Genomic DNA, 16158 nt, shown 5'->3' with positions numbered 1-16158 from the left:
CTTAAGCAGCTCAACTCTTAACTAGACTGATTCAACCAGTTTATAAAAGGCCTATCAAAAGCAGAAATATGCTTGTCTCCAGACTTATGCATTATTTATCTGTCTTTACTGTTCTACAAAAGATGCTTACCTTTTAAACCAAAAATCATTCAATACCGAAGGAAACAAGGAAAAATAACACATGGTCAAGAGACAAAGCAATCAACGTGACATTGACATTGGAACTATCAGATAGAGAATTTAAAATAATTATGATTAATTAAGTTGAAGGCTCAAGTAGAAAACGTGGACAACATCTAATCACAGGTAGGAAACTTCAAGGAAGGGTTGGACATTTTAAGAAACAATCAACTGACATTCTGGTAATGAAAATGAATCCTTTTGAAGCAGTAAGCAGTAAACTCAACACAGCTGAGAAATTGGTGAACTTTAAAACAGGTTAATTGAATTTACTTGCAATTAATCAAGTTAGGTACCAATAACTTTTTTTTTAAAGTAATCTTTAAGTAATAACATAAGCATATTCTACTTCCTTTCCTCCCAACATACTGCAAAAATTGAATAAAAAACATACAATATGAATAAGCCTAACGCTATGCCTGGCACATAGTTACATATTCAATAATGTTTACCGAAGGAAATACAACTGTTTGTCAATTAATAAATTTAGTCATTAATGAGAAAAGAGAGGTAAAATGAGAAATTACTTACTGTAGTCTATGCTAAACTGAGCAACTCCAGAGCCAGGATAGTAGGAACCCTTCTCCACAGTGACAAGACAATGCTTATTTTGTTTTTCTTGAATGATTTCCTTTATTCCCGAAGCTCCCTGACCCATCAAATTCCAGCTTCGTATACATCCATCTAGACGAGGGTTAATCTAATAATTAAAATATAGGTCGAGTGTATCTTAAACTTAAAAAAGTCAGACTCATATAGGGCTTAATTGATTACAGATACAGTTTTCATTTAGAGGGAAAACCTTTCTTTGATGACATTTTTAAATACTTTACATATTTTGAATATTATCTAATTTTTTAAGGTGTCCTTCAGATGGGCAGTCTTTTTCAGTTACAGTGAGTTTTTGCCATCACAGACCTCCACTGTGATCCTAATGATTTCTAGCCCCTCAAGCCCTACCCGCCTCTCCTCTATCATCCAGAAATAACTTTTCTGCTCTCAAGTTCCATATATGCTTCTAGCTGTGGGTGTGGGCTGTAAGCTGCTTACTTTAATTGCATTTGTATATAGGTTTGCTTTGCCATCAGACACTGAACCTCTTCAGGAACAAAAGTCTCCTCAAAGCCACCAGCCAGACTCAAGACCCAGAGTAGCCACTTTATAAATAGTTCTTGAATAATTTATTTTACTTTTAAAATGTCTTGATTTATCAATTTCAAAGGAACAGATGCAGTCACTCTGACATGAGTTAACTAATTCAGGTTTTATATCATACTGCAGGAATATTTCAAAAGTTAAGGTAAGTGTGAATTGCCATGAGTAAAAGATGGATATTAAATGGTAAATATTTAAGTTAAATCAGCGAGTATAATTGACAGGCCTATGACTTCAAATAAAATTTTTAAGACTCTTCAAGGACAGTGATTAGTCTCCTTCGTGAAACCTATTCCACAGTTATTAGACAAACATCATATTCCAAAAATCATCTATTATATATAACTTCAATTTATGATAGGATGAAGTTAAACTCCCAGCAAAGATTTTTTTTTAAAAAGTTCCAGCATCATATGCTATTTTATCTCCCAAATTTAAGTCCTAAAATAGACGTAAGAAAATTCTTTGACTGGCTTCTACAAAACGTTGTATTTTTGGACTCAAATACATGTATTTACATTTGTAGTAGCTGAATATGCACAGTTATCATGTTAACAATGAACTGATGCTTGAGAACTGAAAGAAAAATCTACTTCCCCATGAGTAATGCTGGGGATTTAAATGGACTCAAAAACACTACATTTATTTTCTTATTTCCTTAATATAATTTCAAGGATCGCTATGTTATTCTTCCTTGTTCAATTTAAGTTGTCACAGTTGGTATGTTCAACAAAATCACTTCTTTTGACTCTCAGAAAAACACATTTTCAAATCTATTACAGACAAGAGTAATTCATCCATGATGAATGATAGAAACTTGGATCATTACCGGTCTAATGAGTGTATTCTCCGCTTTCCGAGGTAATCCTGCAAAATATACTTTAGTTTCTAGAAATCCACTTGTAAGCTTAAAAAGGCTTTCGGGTTTATTTATATTCATTACAGCTTCTTTAGATATTTTCACACTAATACTGTGTTCTAGTTCTTCCACAGAGACCTACAATTAAAAAGACAAAAATTATCAAACCACCAAACATCACTGCATGTCATTTGAAACACTAAGATTGAAAAATCCTGTTATTATTCTGGTAAATAATTTTTCAAAGTAATCATTTTAGTTTAATTATTAATTTGTTGTAATCCACTTGATATAAGGTGGTAAATATGTGTTTTAAAATGGTAATTTTTGATTGAAAATTAAATGAACCCCATATTTTAAAGTAAAAAAGAACCCACACAATATTGTTCTTTTAATTTTAAACATCCAATTATAATATACATAAATCAAATCCAGTGTCATAAAATTAAGTTTCTTTTAATCGAGTCACTTTACAAGATCTTAGAAAACATTTAAGTTTTCCTATTTTACAGTTGTCTGAAAGTATACATATGGAATCAATAATGGAAATAAATTCTTAATATAAAGTATGAGAAATCAGTACCTCCAGTATTCTGTTCATTACACACAAATTATACTTTATTTCAAAATTCAAAAGTAATTGAGATCATAAAGAAGTATAATACATAAAATTAAATTGGGTTTTTCCAATTTTGAAAGTAGTTCTGTTTTGTTTTTTGTTTTTAAGTAGGCTTCATGCCCAGGATGGAGCCCAACATGGGGCTTGAACTCATGACCCTGAGGTCAAACCCTGACCTGAGATCAAGAGTCAGACGTTTAACCGGCTGAGCCACCCAGGTGCCCTGAAAGGAGTCCAGCTTTTTAAAAAAGGTTAAAAGTGATGGTAAACAACCATAATAGTAATAATTTCAAAATCTCCCCAAAAGGCCATTCAAAGAACTACTGCTGACATTTCCTCATGCAAAACTGTAGCGCTCAAAACGCAAACTCTTCTTTTACTAATCAATGATGGAAGCAAAAGAGCAGGCCTATGAAAGCACCACTACAGGAAGGGGAAAACTGTGCTCTAAAGCAAAATACTTTGGTCATGTTTACAGTTAGTCAGTACACTGTCCTTAATACAGCCAACTGGCATCATTTTACTTGAATGACTATTCCCTCCTTGAAAGATGTTGTCAGCTTCTAGAACCTCAGTCTCACTTGCATCTCCACACTCTTATCACTCCCTCTCAGCTTCCTTTGCTGGCTCCTCCTCTTCTCTCAATGTCTATTCTACACCTGAGCTCAGCACTCTACACCTTTTCCCTCTAGTCATGCAAATATGTTTCAATGGGGGTGTACGGACCACTCTAGGGTATTTGGAAAACTTAGGGATAGGGATGGTACTTTTAGTTGTCACAATGAGTAGGACGTATGGGGATGCTGCAAAATGCTGGACACCCTGTAATATGTAGGAAAGTCATGCAAAATAAGTAATAAAATATTCAATATCCTGAAAACCCTCTGAACATCCCTACAGGATATTCTTTATGCTGAATATTCAGAAGTTCTTATCTATCTTAAATTGAAGGCTAGGGGCACCTGGGTGGCTAGTGGGTTAAGCCTTTGCCTTCGGCTCAGGTCATGATCTCAGGGTCCTGAGATCGAGTCCCACATCGGGCCCTGCATCGGGCTCTCTGCTCAGCAGGGAGCCTGCTTCCTCCTCTCTCTCTGCCTGCCTATCTACCTACTTGTGATCTCTGTCTGTCAAATAAATAAATCTTTAAAAAAAATTAAAAAATAAAAAAAATAAATTGAAGGCTGGACCTTAAAAGTATATCCAGCATCTGACCACTTCTCATCACCTACCAACACTGTAGTCAGTGATGCCATCTTCTCCCCACTGAGTTACTGCAATGGTCTCATGACCCCATAATCTGTCCCATTCTTACTCTCTACTGTCTAGTGTCCACAAAGCCATCATGTCGTGATACAAACTGCCTTTTAAGATACGTGCAAATTAAATCATGTCACTTCTCACAATCATCCAAGGTCTTTCTACTTAGCATAAACTCCAAGTTCTCACTATAGTCCCCATGGCCCTATCTGGTCTTGTTCCAGAGCACACTTCTAACCTCATTCTCTGCCCCCCTCTCTCTCTCCCTTACTCACCTGCATCTACACTGACCTTTGTGTTGTTCCTCAACACAACAATCACATCCTCTTGCCTGATGCTCTGTATTGGCTATTCACATGGCACAGAATCATCTTCCCCAGAGATTTCTCATGATTTATGCCCTGGTCTCCAGTCAGATGTAATCTCATCGGGGATGGCTTTCCTGATTCCACATACACACTCATCATCACTCTCTGTTGCCTGGCTGTTTTTGTTTCTTCCTCCTAGCACTAACCACTCTCTGACGCATCAGTTTGTTCATGCAGTTTTAGGTTTACCCCTCACCCCTAGTACGCAAGCTCCGTGAGACCAGTGATTTTGATTTACTCACTGTTGTAGCCTCACCACCCAAAGGAATAGCACATAAAGTGCTCAATAAATTTTCTCAATATGCTCAATAAATATTCTACTGAATGAATAAAACTGTGATCCAAGTTACAGATTTCCCGCCCATATTAGAATCATACCGAAATATGAGATATAATAATGACTTATAATAGAGCAGTATTTATTTCTATGGTTTATAATTACCATTTTAAGTACTTAATAAGTACACACATTCTATTTATCTGAATTACAGCACAATTCTACATTTTAATTGCTTATTTTTAAAGTATTTTATTTGGGGACGCCTGGGTGGCTCAGTTGGTTAAGCAGCTGCCTTCGGCTCAGGTCATGATCCCAGCGTCCTGGGATCGAGTCCCATATCAGGCTCCTTGCTCGGCGGGGAGCCTGCTTCTCCCTCTGCCTCTGCCTGCCATTCTGTCTGCCTGTGCTCGCTCTCTCCCTCTCTCTCTCTGATAAATAAATAAAATCTTTAAAAAAAAATAAAAAAATAAAATAAAGTATTTTATTTGAAATTTTTAAATTATTTAAAATTAGTGAAAAACTGCTATGAAGTGAATGGTCCAGTTTACAGATTAATTTAACTTAACTTTGTCATTTAAAATATTTACTTAAAATACATAGCTATTTGAGATAATTTCTATAGCTGCATAAATTTGTCTGAAACGGTACAGTTTATTAATAAGCCATCAAAATTATAAAATGGTAAAAACAGTACTCAGTAATTTTTTACATGAAAGATATGAAGAAAAAAATCCCATTTATATGGTGGGGGTGAACATTCATAAATTGTTAAAATATCAAGGTGAGAATTTTTTTAAAAAGCCAGCATCAAATTTACCATATTAAAGTTTTTCTGTGACTTTTTTATTGTTCTTAAATTTTCCTGCCAAGTTGCATTCAGTTTATAAAGGGAAATGTTAATCAAAATATGGGCACATCATTAAATAACAGTTTCTTTTAATAAGGATCATAACCATAACAAAATGTGGAGAACTGAGTAGCTGCCTTCTATTCAGCCCAGATCCTACCTTTCAAATACCGTTCATAGATAATTCATTAGTAAACACTACCTGCAACTCAAGATGTTTGCCTCACAGATAAACATTTACCTTCTTTACATATATATTCTGTATTACCTAGAATGTATCCAAGTTCTCTGTCAAACAGATAATATTTTCAATTTGTATCAATTAACCAGAAAAATTGTGTTGGCTCTATTTTGCTGAAAAGTGATCTTAGTGATTTTTAGATAGGTGATTTGGGGACATTAGGCAATAAAACGTATTCTTTAGTACACGGGAGGCACAGCTGTACGCATCAAGCTGTATGCACACACATGGAGTAAACGAAAGCTGTAGTGGCACAGCTATATATAGCAGAGAGAACCTCGGGAGAAGCCAGAGAACATTAGTGATTACTCTGACAATTGCATCCGATCTTGTGCAGACTGTATTCTGGTGAAAGTCCAGAATCAATGGCTGTCGCAGGACGAATAGCCCCAATTTTGGTAAATCACATCTGTGCCCAACTGTACTTTATTACTACCTATTTTCTTCATATTCTTCAAAATTTCAAGTAGTGTAACAATTTCACATCCCATTGCATTAGCGCATAAGGCAACACAAGCTATTAAACTGTGAGGTACTAAGGAAGTCCAAGAGCAAGGAAAATCTCTAGCCAGAGTTCTACAACCTTGAACGCAGGAACTTAGCATTTGAAAAGGGGCTCACTAAAAGCTCATGGAATAAATGAGTGCATGAGTGAGTAAATAAAGAAATGAAGTAATTTAGTGATGATCTCACATGTCTTCTCAACATGGACCTCCTGGCAGATCCCACAGGCAGAGAAAGTGTCTCTTTGGGGTACCACATTCTTTTTTTTTTTTTTTTAAGATGTTATTTATTTATTTGACAGACAAAGATTACAAGTAGGCAGAAAGGCAGGCAGAGAGAGAGGAGGAAGCAGGCTCCCCGTTGAGCAAAGAGCCCAAAGTGGGGCTCAATCCCAGGACCCTGAGATCATGACCTGAGCTGAAGGCAGAGGCTTTAACCACTGAGCCACCCAGGTGCCCCGGGGTACCACATTCTAAGGGGAAGCTGATCTCTGAGTTATCAGCTGCTGAAAGTAGCAATGACTCCTTTGCAGAAAAGAATTCTCCCCATTAGAGACTAGGAGTAATGCCCTCATGAAAAATTCCTTTTTAGTCTCACTTTTAGGGATTATGTAAAAATGCTCATTTTAAGTACTCTACTTGGTACTACTATACTAGCTAGTGTATACTGTTTGTACAAATTGATTATGTATCTATATTCTAATATTTAAAATTGAGTTAATTACTATATTACTCTTTCTACATGTATTTCTGTTACTATGTGTATTTCTCTTTCATTTAAAAATATGGGTGGCTATTCAGTATGGCTGTCCTTGATCAGCAGTGTCTTTGCATAAGCTGTTATGCCTGCTAAAAACCCCTAACCTACAGGAGAGACACCAACAGCAGCCACTAAAAAAGGTAAAAAGTCAAAGATAAAGTAGTCCAAGCAAGTAACTGAAAATAATTTCATACTGTTTTCAATACTATTTCAAATATTATGTGAGGTTATCATTTCTCAGACGCTGTTTCAAGGACATACAGTGCATGGAATATGCTTCATACAACATCAAATAAATCCGGCTCCATTTACATTTGGTATCAGTATAAAAATAAGTTATTAATGATGTTAAACAAACTGTGTCAAAGTAGAGACGTTCTTTGTGAAATCTGCAAAACCTACCATATTCCAATGACCATTATTAATAACTTTGCCTCCAGATATGATTTTGGTTGTAAATTCATTCTTAAACTGAATTTCAATCTTTCCATCACGAAGTGCAATCAGGAACCAAGCTGAGTGGTCAAGAGATTCTGCGTACAGGACAACACCTTCTGAATCATAGGTCCGAAAATCAAAATGGGCTGAAAATCTAAATAATGGAAAAGAGAAAGCCTTAATAGGGAAATATGGAAAGCTCAATATACTATTCCTTCTCTTATACTAGTAAACAGCAGTATATTGAGAGAGCCAACTCTTTCTTTCCTGGAATTAAAAAAAGAGTAGGGCAGAATTAGACTGTTCATGTGTTATCTCTGGTTCCATGTGTGTTTAATATCAAGTTATTATATTTTCTTGCTTATTATTAGAGTCTTTTTCCCCCATGAACAGATGCTTTGGTAATTTTTCATATTTTTTTGCACTGCATTTGGATTGCATTTCATATTTTTTGTTTGTTTTGAAGGCCCTTTTTTAAATGTTAGAATTCATGCACGTACAAATACTAGATATATTGTATCTCTCCTGGAGCTTCTTATACACTATATAATCTGACATTATGACATTAAGATTCTTTTTTTTTTTTTTTTTTTTGCTGTGTCCATAAGTGATTAGTAAAAGATGTTACAATTTCACGATGGGTTTATGCATCAAAAGGCCTGTTTTCCCTGTGACTTCATATATGTCAGGAAGGAATCACTCACAGAGACATACAAGACAGTACCTAGATGGCTGCAAACATAATTAAGCCTTCATATGTGGAAAGAAAGGTAAAGTAAAAACTTTAAGATGTATCTGTGAGCCTGATTTCAAAAGCTCTCCAAAACTCTAACTGTGTAAGTCACTGTACTAGAGCATATAGGAGGAGAGCTTAAAAGATGTAGTCTAGCCATGTGCTTGGGGGTATCTGAGCTCTGGCAATGACTGTTACAATTAAGACCCTAGATATATACGCAGCTATTACAAGGGAAGATGTTAGAAATGCTGGATTAAAAAATAACAGGTACTGATTAGTGCCTTAATGACACCATAATGAGAATCAGCATTAACATTTTCAAGAAACCAGCAAATCAAAATGACTGAAAAATGTGACCTCAGCAGGGAGCCTGCTTCCCCCTCTATCTCTGCCTCCTTCTCTGCCTACTTGTGACCTCTCTCTCTCTCGCTGTGTCAAATAAATTTTTAAAAATCTAAAAAAAATAAAAATAAAAATAAACAAAATGACTGAAAAAAGACAAATAGGGAATAGAAAAAATATTTGTATAACTATTAGTCACTTGAGTTAAGCTAAAATAAAAGTAATTTACACTAAAAAAGTTAAGACTTCAGATAACAGCCAAGTAAGGTAAGAAAGAATCCTTACCTCCCACTAATAGTAGTAGGGGCACCATATACAACTTCTAACTTCAAATGGAACAAAGAAAGGCTCATAAAATGAATTTTTTAATCTCTAGAATTCCAAAGAAATATTTAAAAGAGGTCATGTGGAGTAAAGTATGTTGGAGAGATAACAAGGTAGTAATAATTGACTGAACTAAGATTATTTTTTTATTTTATATTCTTGGTTTAGGAAAAGGACCTCTATTCTCTTTCATAACCACCACATTTTGCTGATGCTAAACATGTATTATTCTGTCAAAACCCAAATCTGTGTATGCTCAGGATCTTCCAGAAGTTGATCCTATTATGGAGGTAATCTCCCTCTCTGCAAAATCATGCTAACCCACTAATACAAAGACTTGTGTTCTGTATCTTTCTGTCTGGAATATATCAGCAAACATTGGGGAACAATTCATTCTTTTTCTGAAATTTTGTAGAATGAAAAGGATGAGTGAATTTGTTAACTTTAGGATAGAATAAATATTTGATCATTGAAAACAGAGCTGAAGGAATTTGCAAAAAGCAGGGGAGAAAAGCAACCAAGCACTAACAATTCTTTGTGTTGCTTACTTACCAGGTGGCAGTTTATAAAAAATTCATTAAGCTATACACTTAAGGTACGGGTACATTTCTGTACATGTATATATACTTCAATAAAAAGTTTAAACTAAGTAAATAAGGAACAAATAAATATTGAAAAAAATCATTATTTGGCCTATTTGATCCAATGTTAGAGCTCAAACTATTCTGAGTTGTCAGAACTGAATCTCCCTGAACATGTCTAACTATGCAAAAATTAACCTTTTTCTCTCTCAACCTCATTATTCTTTTTGCAAAGGAAATGCTGTTTCCAGTCTCCGTCACTAGACAATATTATTTGCTCTGAGATGTTAAAAGGGAAAATCGGGTCCTGGTGGATAAGAGTACTGAAGGAGCACAACTGTATCATTGACTTTGAGAATATAGTTCAAAGTTCCTTAATGATGCGATGTCTATGAATTTAGTTGAATTATTTTATGAATAATCATTCATATATCTAATGAATTAAACTGTATGTAGGCATGCTTATCTAATTAAAATATTTTAAAATATGGATTCTATAAATCAGTCACAAATACACTTCCTTTCCACTTTTCCAACAAAATTCCAATTTCTTTTTTCTAGCTCCAACCATGTATGACTCTGAGAAAATTTGGTAATTAAAGTAGAATCATGACCCTAAAGTACAAGCAACTATTCTTTTCCTACAAGCAACCTAACTGTAGGAATAACAGAAACGGTACTCAGTCCATTAAAATCATGTGACATGTTTCTTTAAAATACTACCTAAGTAATCTTATGAATTTTCTTTAATAATTATGAATATAACTATATTCTAAGAGCAATACTTTGAGTACTTTCTCATTACTTAGTTTTTATAACACATATGAAGAAGAATGGAAATTTCTCAAATATATTAAATCTACTTTCCCAACTTCTTAGTACATACGTATTCACTAGAAAAGGAAGAAGGATGTATTAAGGTAAAATGATCACTGGAGAAGGTCAGCCTAGAATGAAGCAAATGATTTCTAGCATGACAATAAACATGTGTGAAGGGGTAAATCAACTTTAGGGCTCCTCAAATCATCTGATTGATAATATCCCTAAATTATCCAATTGGAAATGCAATTTCATACATTTCAAACCTTTTTTGGTCACTAAACTTCTGTCCTTACCTGCTTACCTCTAGAGATTATTACTGACATTGGTACCTCACCTGGTGATTTCCGGCAAACGAAATTTTAAATATAAAGCCACGCCTACAAATTGCTCTGCCAAGTAAAGTAATTCATAATTTTTGTCAAGGTTCAAAGGAAGGCATACTGGAACAGCCTGAAAAAAAGGAAACAAAACAAAGAAACAAAATGAATAGGTTATTGCTTGCTGTTTGTGTCAGGTTAGCATTCCTTTCTCTGCTTCCTAATGGTCTTGTCAAATGTGTCCTCTCTGATAAGTTAATTAAATTAGAACACCCTTGGTAATAAAGCAACATCTTTTACTTCCTTATATAGTCCATCAGTATAACTTCTCAGAACGTGTGTTTTTAAAAAGTCTTGCTCAATGTATGTGACTTGTATTTTTGTCCTTACTATTTCCTTTGCAAATCTCAGCCCGAAACATAACCTTTTTTTTCTAGTAACAACACATATCTCCTAATTAACTGCAGCTCTGAACATGTCTAACTATGCAAAAATTAACCTTTTTCTCTCTCAACTCATTATTCTTTTTGCAAAGGAAATGCTGTTTCCAGTCTAAATTTTTTTCTTAGAAAAAAATTTTGGAGTCAGAAATTGTGGAAAAATTAGTATACCAAGAAGTAGCACCTCATACATTCATTCATTCATTTATTAAGAAAAATTTTCTGTGGCACCTGGGTGGCTCAGTGGGTTAAAGTCTCTGCCTTCAGCTCAGGTCATGATTCCAGGGTCCTGGGATCAAGCCCCATATCAGACTCTCTGCTCAGCAGGGAGCCTGCTTCCCTTCTTCTCTCTGCCTGCCTCTCTGCCTACTTGTGATCTCTCTCTCTCTCTGTCAAATAAATAAATAAAATCCTAAAAAAAAAAAAAAAAAAAAAAAAAGACAGGGCTGTTTGCTTTTAAAAAAAGAAAAATTTTCTGAGCAAAAATGTATCATCTAGATAACGAAGGTGAGGTAGGGAAGCTCAAGGGACTCTATTTTAGAAAGACTCCATTTCTGCTGTTTTCTTGCTCAGCCCTATTTACTCATGTTCTATATTTCACCTCCCATCTGCGTAAAAGCCAAAGAAGCTATGTTCCCACTCCAGGGAGTAGAGGGGAGCAGGGAAGTTAATAATTCTCTGAGTTCTGTCCTAGGCCCCAAATATCTGATAACATCTAAGAAGACCTGGATCCCAAACATGTTATAGGACATTAGCTTTGAACAAACCTCAGCTGACACTGGCATCAACACCCCCCACCTTCGATGATTTATAAAATAACACCTATTACTCACCCATCGCTTGCCTTTGATCAGACCCTACGCTGGATTCCTAAAGGAACACACGCCCTGGACCCCTTTCCAATATAAATCCCTAGCCCTAAATAATGAAGAGACCCATTCTCTTTTCCTTTCCAAGTCCTCCAGACACTCTGTCTGCTATACTCTGTTATTCACACTATTCAGTAAACTCCACTTTCACTTTCCCTGGCACGAATTTGATTTCTATCCTGTGGGAAGCCAAGGAACCTCTTGGCTGTTCCTGTGGGAACTCCCCCACCCCACCTTCCCAGGTTCTCGGACGGAGCCTGCCTGCATCAAAGGAAATGCTGGAAAACCTACGTGGAATAAATATAAATTAAGATACCACGTTAGTACCCAAGGAATTAACAAAAAAATGATTCAGAGTCATTAAATTTAATACCAAAGTTTTTTTTCTAAGAGTAAAAGCAAACATTAAAACAGAAAGCTTTTTAGGGATAAGTTCTTGGGCACATATACAGATACTCAAGGGGGGATCTGTGTACCTGACACTGTATTAAATCAAGGTCCAGAAATAACATCTCATTTCCTCTTAGAATTTCAGTAAATCTATTTCAGGGTAGATGGTGATGTGTAACTACTACAAATACTAAAATAATAAAAGATTAAATTACAAAATAGACATCCACAGAGCACGGCATGCAATTAAGTATAGTCGAAGTTACTGCATATGCCAAATATCTCACCTTCTCTTCCCTTCCCTAGTAGGTGGCATTTATTGAATGTTACATGTTTGGACATACACAGTATAGTGCTAATAAGGGATACAGAGGTATGTGAACACACGTGATTAAATCACCATTTAAGGTGGGTTTTTTGTTGTGTTTTATTTTGTTTTACTCTGCCTCATAATCCTGTAACATTTTACCTTCACTTGCATAAAGGATTTCAAGAGTGGGACTAAGAATCACTAACATATGATCCTTATACACAGAAAAAAGAGCTTCAGATGCTGATCTCTTTCTTTCTTTTTCTTTTTTTTAAAGATTCTATTTATTTATTTAAAAGACAGAGATCACAAGTAGGCAGAGAGGCAGGCAGAGAGAGAGGGGAAAGCAGGCTCCCCACTGAGCAGACAGCCCTATGCAGGGGCGGGGACTCGGTCTCAGGACTCTGGGATCATGACCAGAGCCGAAGGCAGAGGCTTTAACCCACTGAGCCACCCAGGCACCCCGACCTATTTATTTCAATGAAGGAAAAACTACCCCCAACATTCAATTCTTGGGTCAATTAAATCCAAGTGAATAAAAGCAAGTTTGAGAGATAAAGATGAACAAAACTGACCTCTCTGAATTTTTATGTACTTAAACCCCACTAAATTCCAATTTGAAAGTTATTTCCACCCAAGATTTTACGAGCACTCTTGCAAGTACTGACATGCTGAAGAGCGATCAAACTTGTCAGAGTGGGATAAAGAAAAGTACACTGAGGAAAACGTTCCTGCTAAGGTTTCTATGTAAGATGTTTTTTCTCACAAAGAGAAGTATAAGCCTCAGCTTTTCTTAATTTTTTAAATAAACATACTCATTGTATTTTGTAAACGTACAGCCTATACGGATGAACACTTTCTGAACTATGACCCTGCAATCATTTTTTTAAACCAAGTCACTAATTATCCCCAATATTTATAGCTTACATGACCAAAATTAGTAATTGGACTGCGATTCATAGCCTGCTAGACTATAGCAATTATTATAGAACATCTGTATTTTTCCTGGGTGCCTGGGTGGTTCAGTCAGTTAAGCATCTGACTCTTGATTTGGACTCAAGTCATGATCTCAGTCCTTGTCCATGCTCACTGGGGAGTCTGCTTGAAATTCTCTTTCCCTCCCTCTCTATCTCTCCCATGCTCTCTCTCTGTCTCTCTCTCTCAAAATAAATAAATAAATCTTTTAAAAAAAATATATCGTTTCTTTAAAAAGAACATCTGTATTTTCCTGACTTATCTCAGCTATGTGGAAATATGTACCCCAGTTTCTCATTTTAGAAGAGATGGTAAGTTTAGCATTGCAAAATGTTACCTCACAGCTCTTGTGATCTTGGGCAAGTTTGAATCCTTTTTTCCCATCACAATAACAAGAGAAACCTCCAGGGTAGTTGACACAAAGTTGAGCGCATATGTTCTCAGAGCATTCGTCCACGTCTGGGGTAAAAGGGAACACAGATCTTAATATCTTCCAAACGTTCAATCTAAGAGGAGTATTCCAATTTTAGCATAAGATAATCAGTGATTATAGAGGTGCCGGTAGTTAAGTCGGTTGATCATCTGACTCTATTTCAGCTCAGATGATGGTCTTGGGATCTTAAGATCAAGCCCCACACCAGGCACCATACTCAGCCCCGAGTCTGCTGAGATTTTTCTCCCTCTCCCTCTACACCTCCCCTTCTTGCACTCACTCACTCCGTATCCCAAATAAATTAAATAAATAAATAGATAGATAGATAAAAGATAATCAGGATACTAGATTCTTAGTAAAAGAAATCTCTCTGCCATGAAATCACATTTCAACACTTGGCATGGAAATTTAAATGAGTGTCAAGCATAATTTCTATCATTTACACAAGTGAAATAAATTTAATGTATAACTTTCAGTAATAAATAATTAATAAAAATATAACAACTATGCTAATTTTCCAGTTTTTAATTTGAAGGAAAAAAGACTGAGTCTCAAGGTAACTGTCATTTCTAACTAAATGAATTCCATTGAGACTGCCTCCCAATTATTTGCTTTGAAGAAAAGAAAGGGAGGGGTAAGGAAGGGAGAGGAGAGGAGGGGGGAAAGGGGAAGGGGGAAAAATCCCTTTTAACTGAAGGTTAATATAACCAGGTATTACATAATATCAAGAACATTCTACATAATATCAAGAACATTCGACATTCCATAATGCAGCAATTAAGAGTGACAACACATTTGAGGATGTATCTTTATTTCTTATCACTTAAAAAAGAAAAACAAACCTCACTGTGCTATTACCACCCCCCATTGTGAAATCTATACCTCCCTGTTCTTGCCCCTGTTTTGAGAAAATCATCTTTGAAAAATTGTAATAACATGTTTCAGTAAATCTACTTCAGAGCTACATGAGATCCTTGATATTTCCAAAGCATGCATCCTCCAATCTTGGTAAATTTACAAGTACATAAATGCATATATTACTAGCTTACAAATTCCCCCATGAAATGCCTCAAAATACAACTGAAAATTGGTGATTCCTTAGCATCAAAATTAAATTGCAGATAATTGAAGTAAGATGAATATGTGTCATATATACATCTTTTTCAAAAAACCTGTGTTTTATTGGCTAAAACTACAATATACATTATGAAGTTGGCTAATACCAAATCTTAATATTACCATAGTAATTTCTATCTGGAGTTGTGTGAGAACAGAAATGCTGTATGGAAGAGATATTTTTTGGTGAGTGCATAAAATGTAAAACATCAAAATATCAACAGGAGCAGATATATTTTTTTAAAAAATATTTTAAAATTACTATTGATTTAGGCAAATTCATAAAGATAGAAAATAAATTAAAGGTTATCTCCCAAAAAGTAGATAGAGACAGAAAATAGTTTAGAATTTGGGAGAGGGAGGAAGGGAAATTTATTGCTTAATGGTTACAGAGTTCTGTTTGGGATGATGAAAAACTTCTGGAAACAGAGAGCAGTGGCTCTGTGGCCATAACCATGTGAAAATAATTAAAGCCCCTGAATGGTACCCTTAAGAATGGTTAAAAGGGTACATTTTATACATATAAACATATGTATATAATAGAAATATTAGAAAAATCACTATTGATTTGATTAGTTTTAGTCATGATATTAAATTTAAAGTTTTTAAGATTTAAAGGATATGAAATAATTTCCATATATCTATGATCTTTTTTTAAGCCCCCCAATACTTCCAAGTTACATGCACACCTGGCAGCACTCCTTTGGCCAAATGAATCCAAAGGGCTCTCCCAAATCCACAGGTGCTGACAGTACTCATCAATACTTTTTAAATTTCTAGAGCTCAGTTAGCATTTCATTATGATGAGATTTTTTTATATGTATTTAATTACAACAGAACTATGTCATTTCCTATTTAAGAATAAATGACAGACGTACAGAAACATGCGCAGAAGATTACCAAAATGCTTGGTATAAAACTGAAGGTTTCTAACCTTCCATGTAACATCCATGTGATTTTTAAACTTGTCTTTCTTTTATATGTGTATGTGTTTCC

The 16158-nt window shown here is 35.3% G+C and overlaps 1 protein-coding gene across 1 annotated transcript in view; it reads right to left on the bottom strand.

Moving 5' to 3' along the window:
- PROS1 (protein S) overlaps positions 1-16158 on the bottom strand; it is a 66316-nt gene that overhangs the window by 9705 nt on the left and 40453 nt on the right. Inside the window, exons 8-12 of the mRNA XM_032351746.1 lie at positions 13951-14072; positions 10647-10762; positions 7472-7661; positions 2165-2332; positions 712-880 (exon numbers count right to left, since the gene is read on the bottom strand). Coding sequence (XP_032207637.1) covers positions 712-880; positions 2165-2332; positions 7472-7661; positions 10647-10762; positions 13951-14072 — 765 coding nt within the window. The remainder of the gene's footprint in view (positions 1-711; positions 881-2164; positions 2333-7471; positions 7662-10646; positions 10763-13950; positions 14073-16158) is intronic.

Source organism: Mustela erminea, chromosome 1 (assembly GCF_009829155.1).
Source record: "Mustela erminea isolate mMusErm1 chromosome 1, mMusErm1.Pri, whole genome shotgun sequence".
NCBI classification, from domain to species: Eukaryota; Metazoa; Chordata; class Mammalia; order Carnivora; family Mustelidae; genus Mustela; species Mustela erminea.
This window is presented reverse-complemented; position numbering and strand designations above follow the sequence as displayed.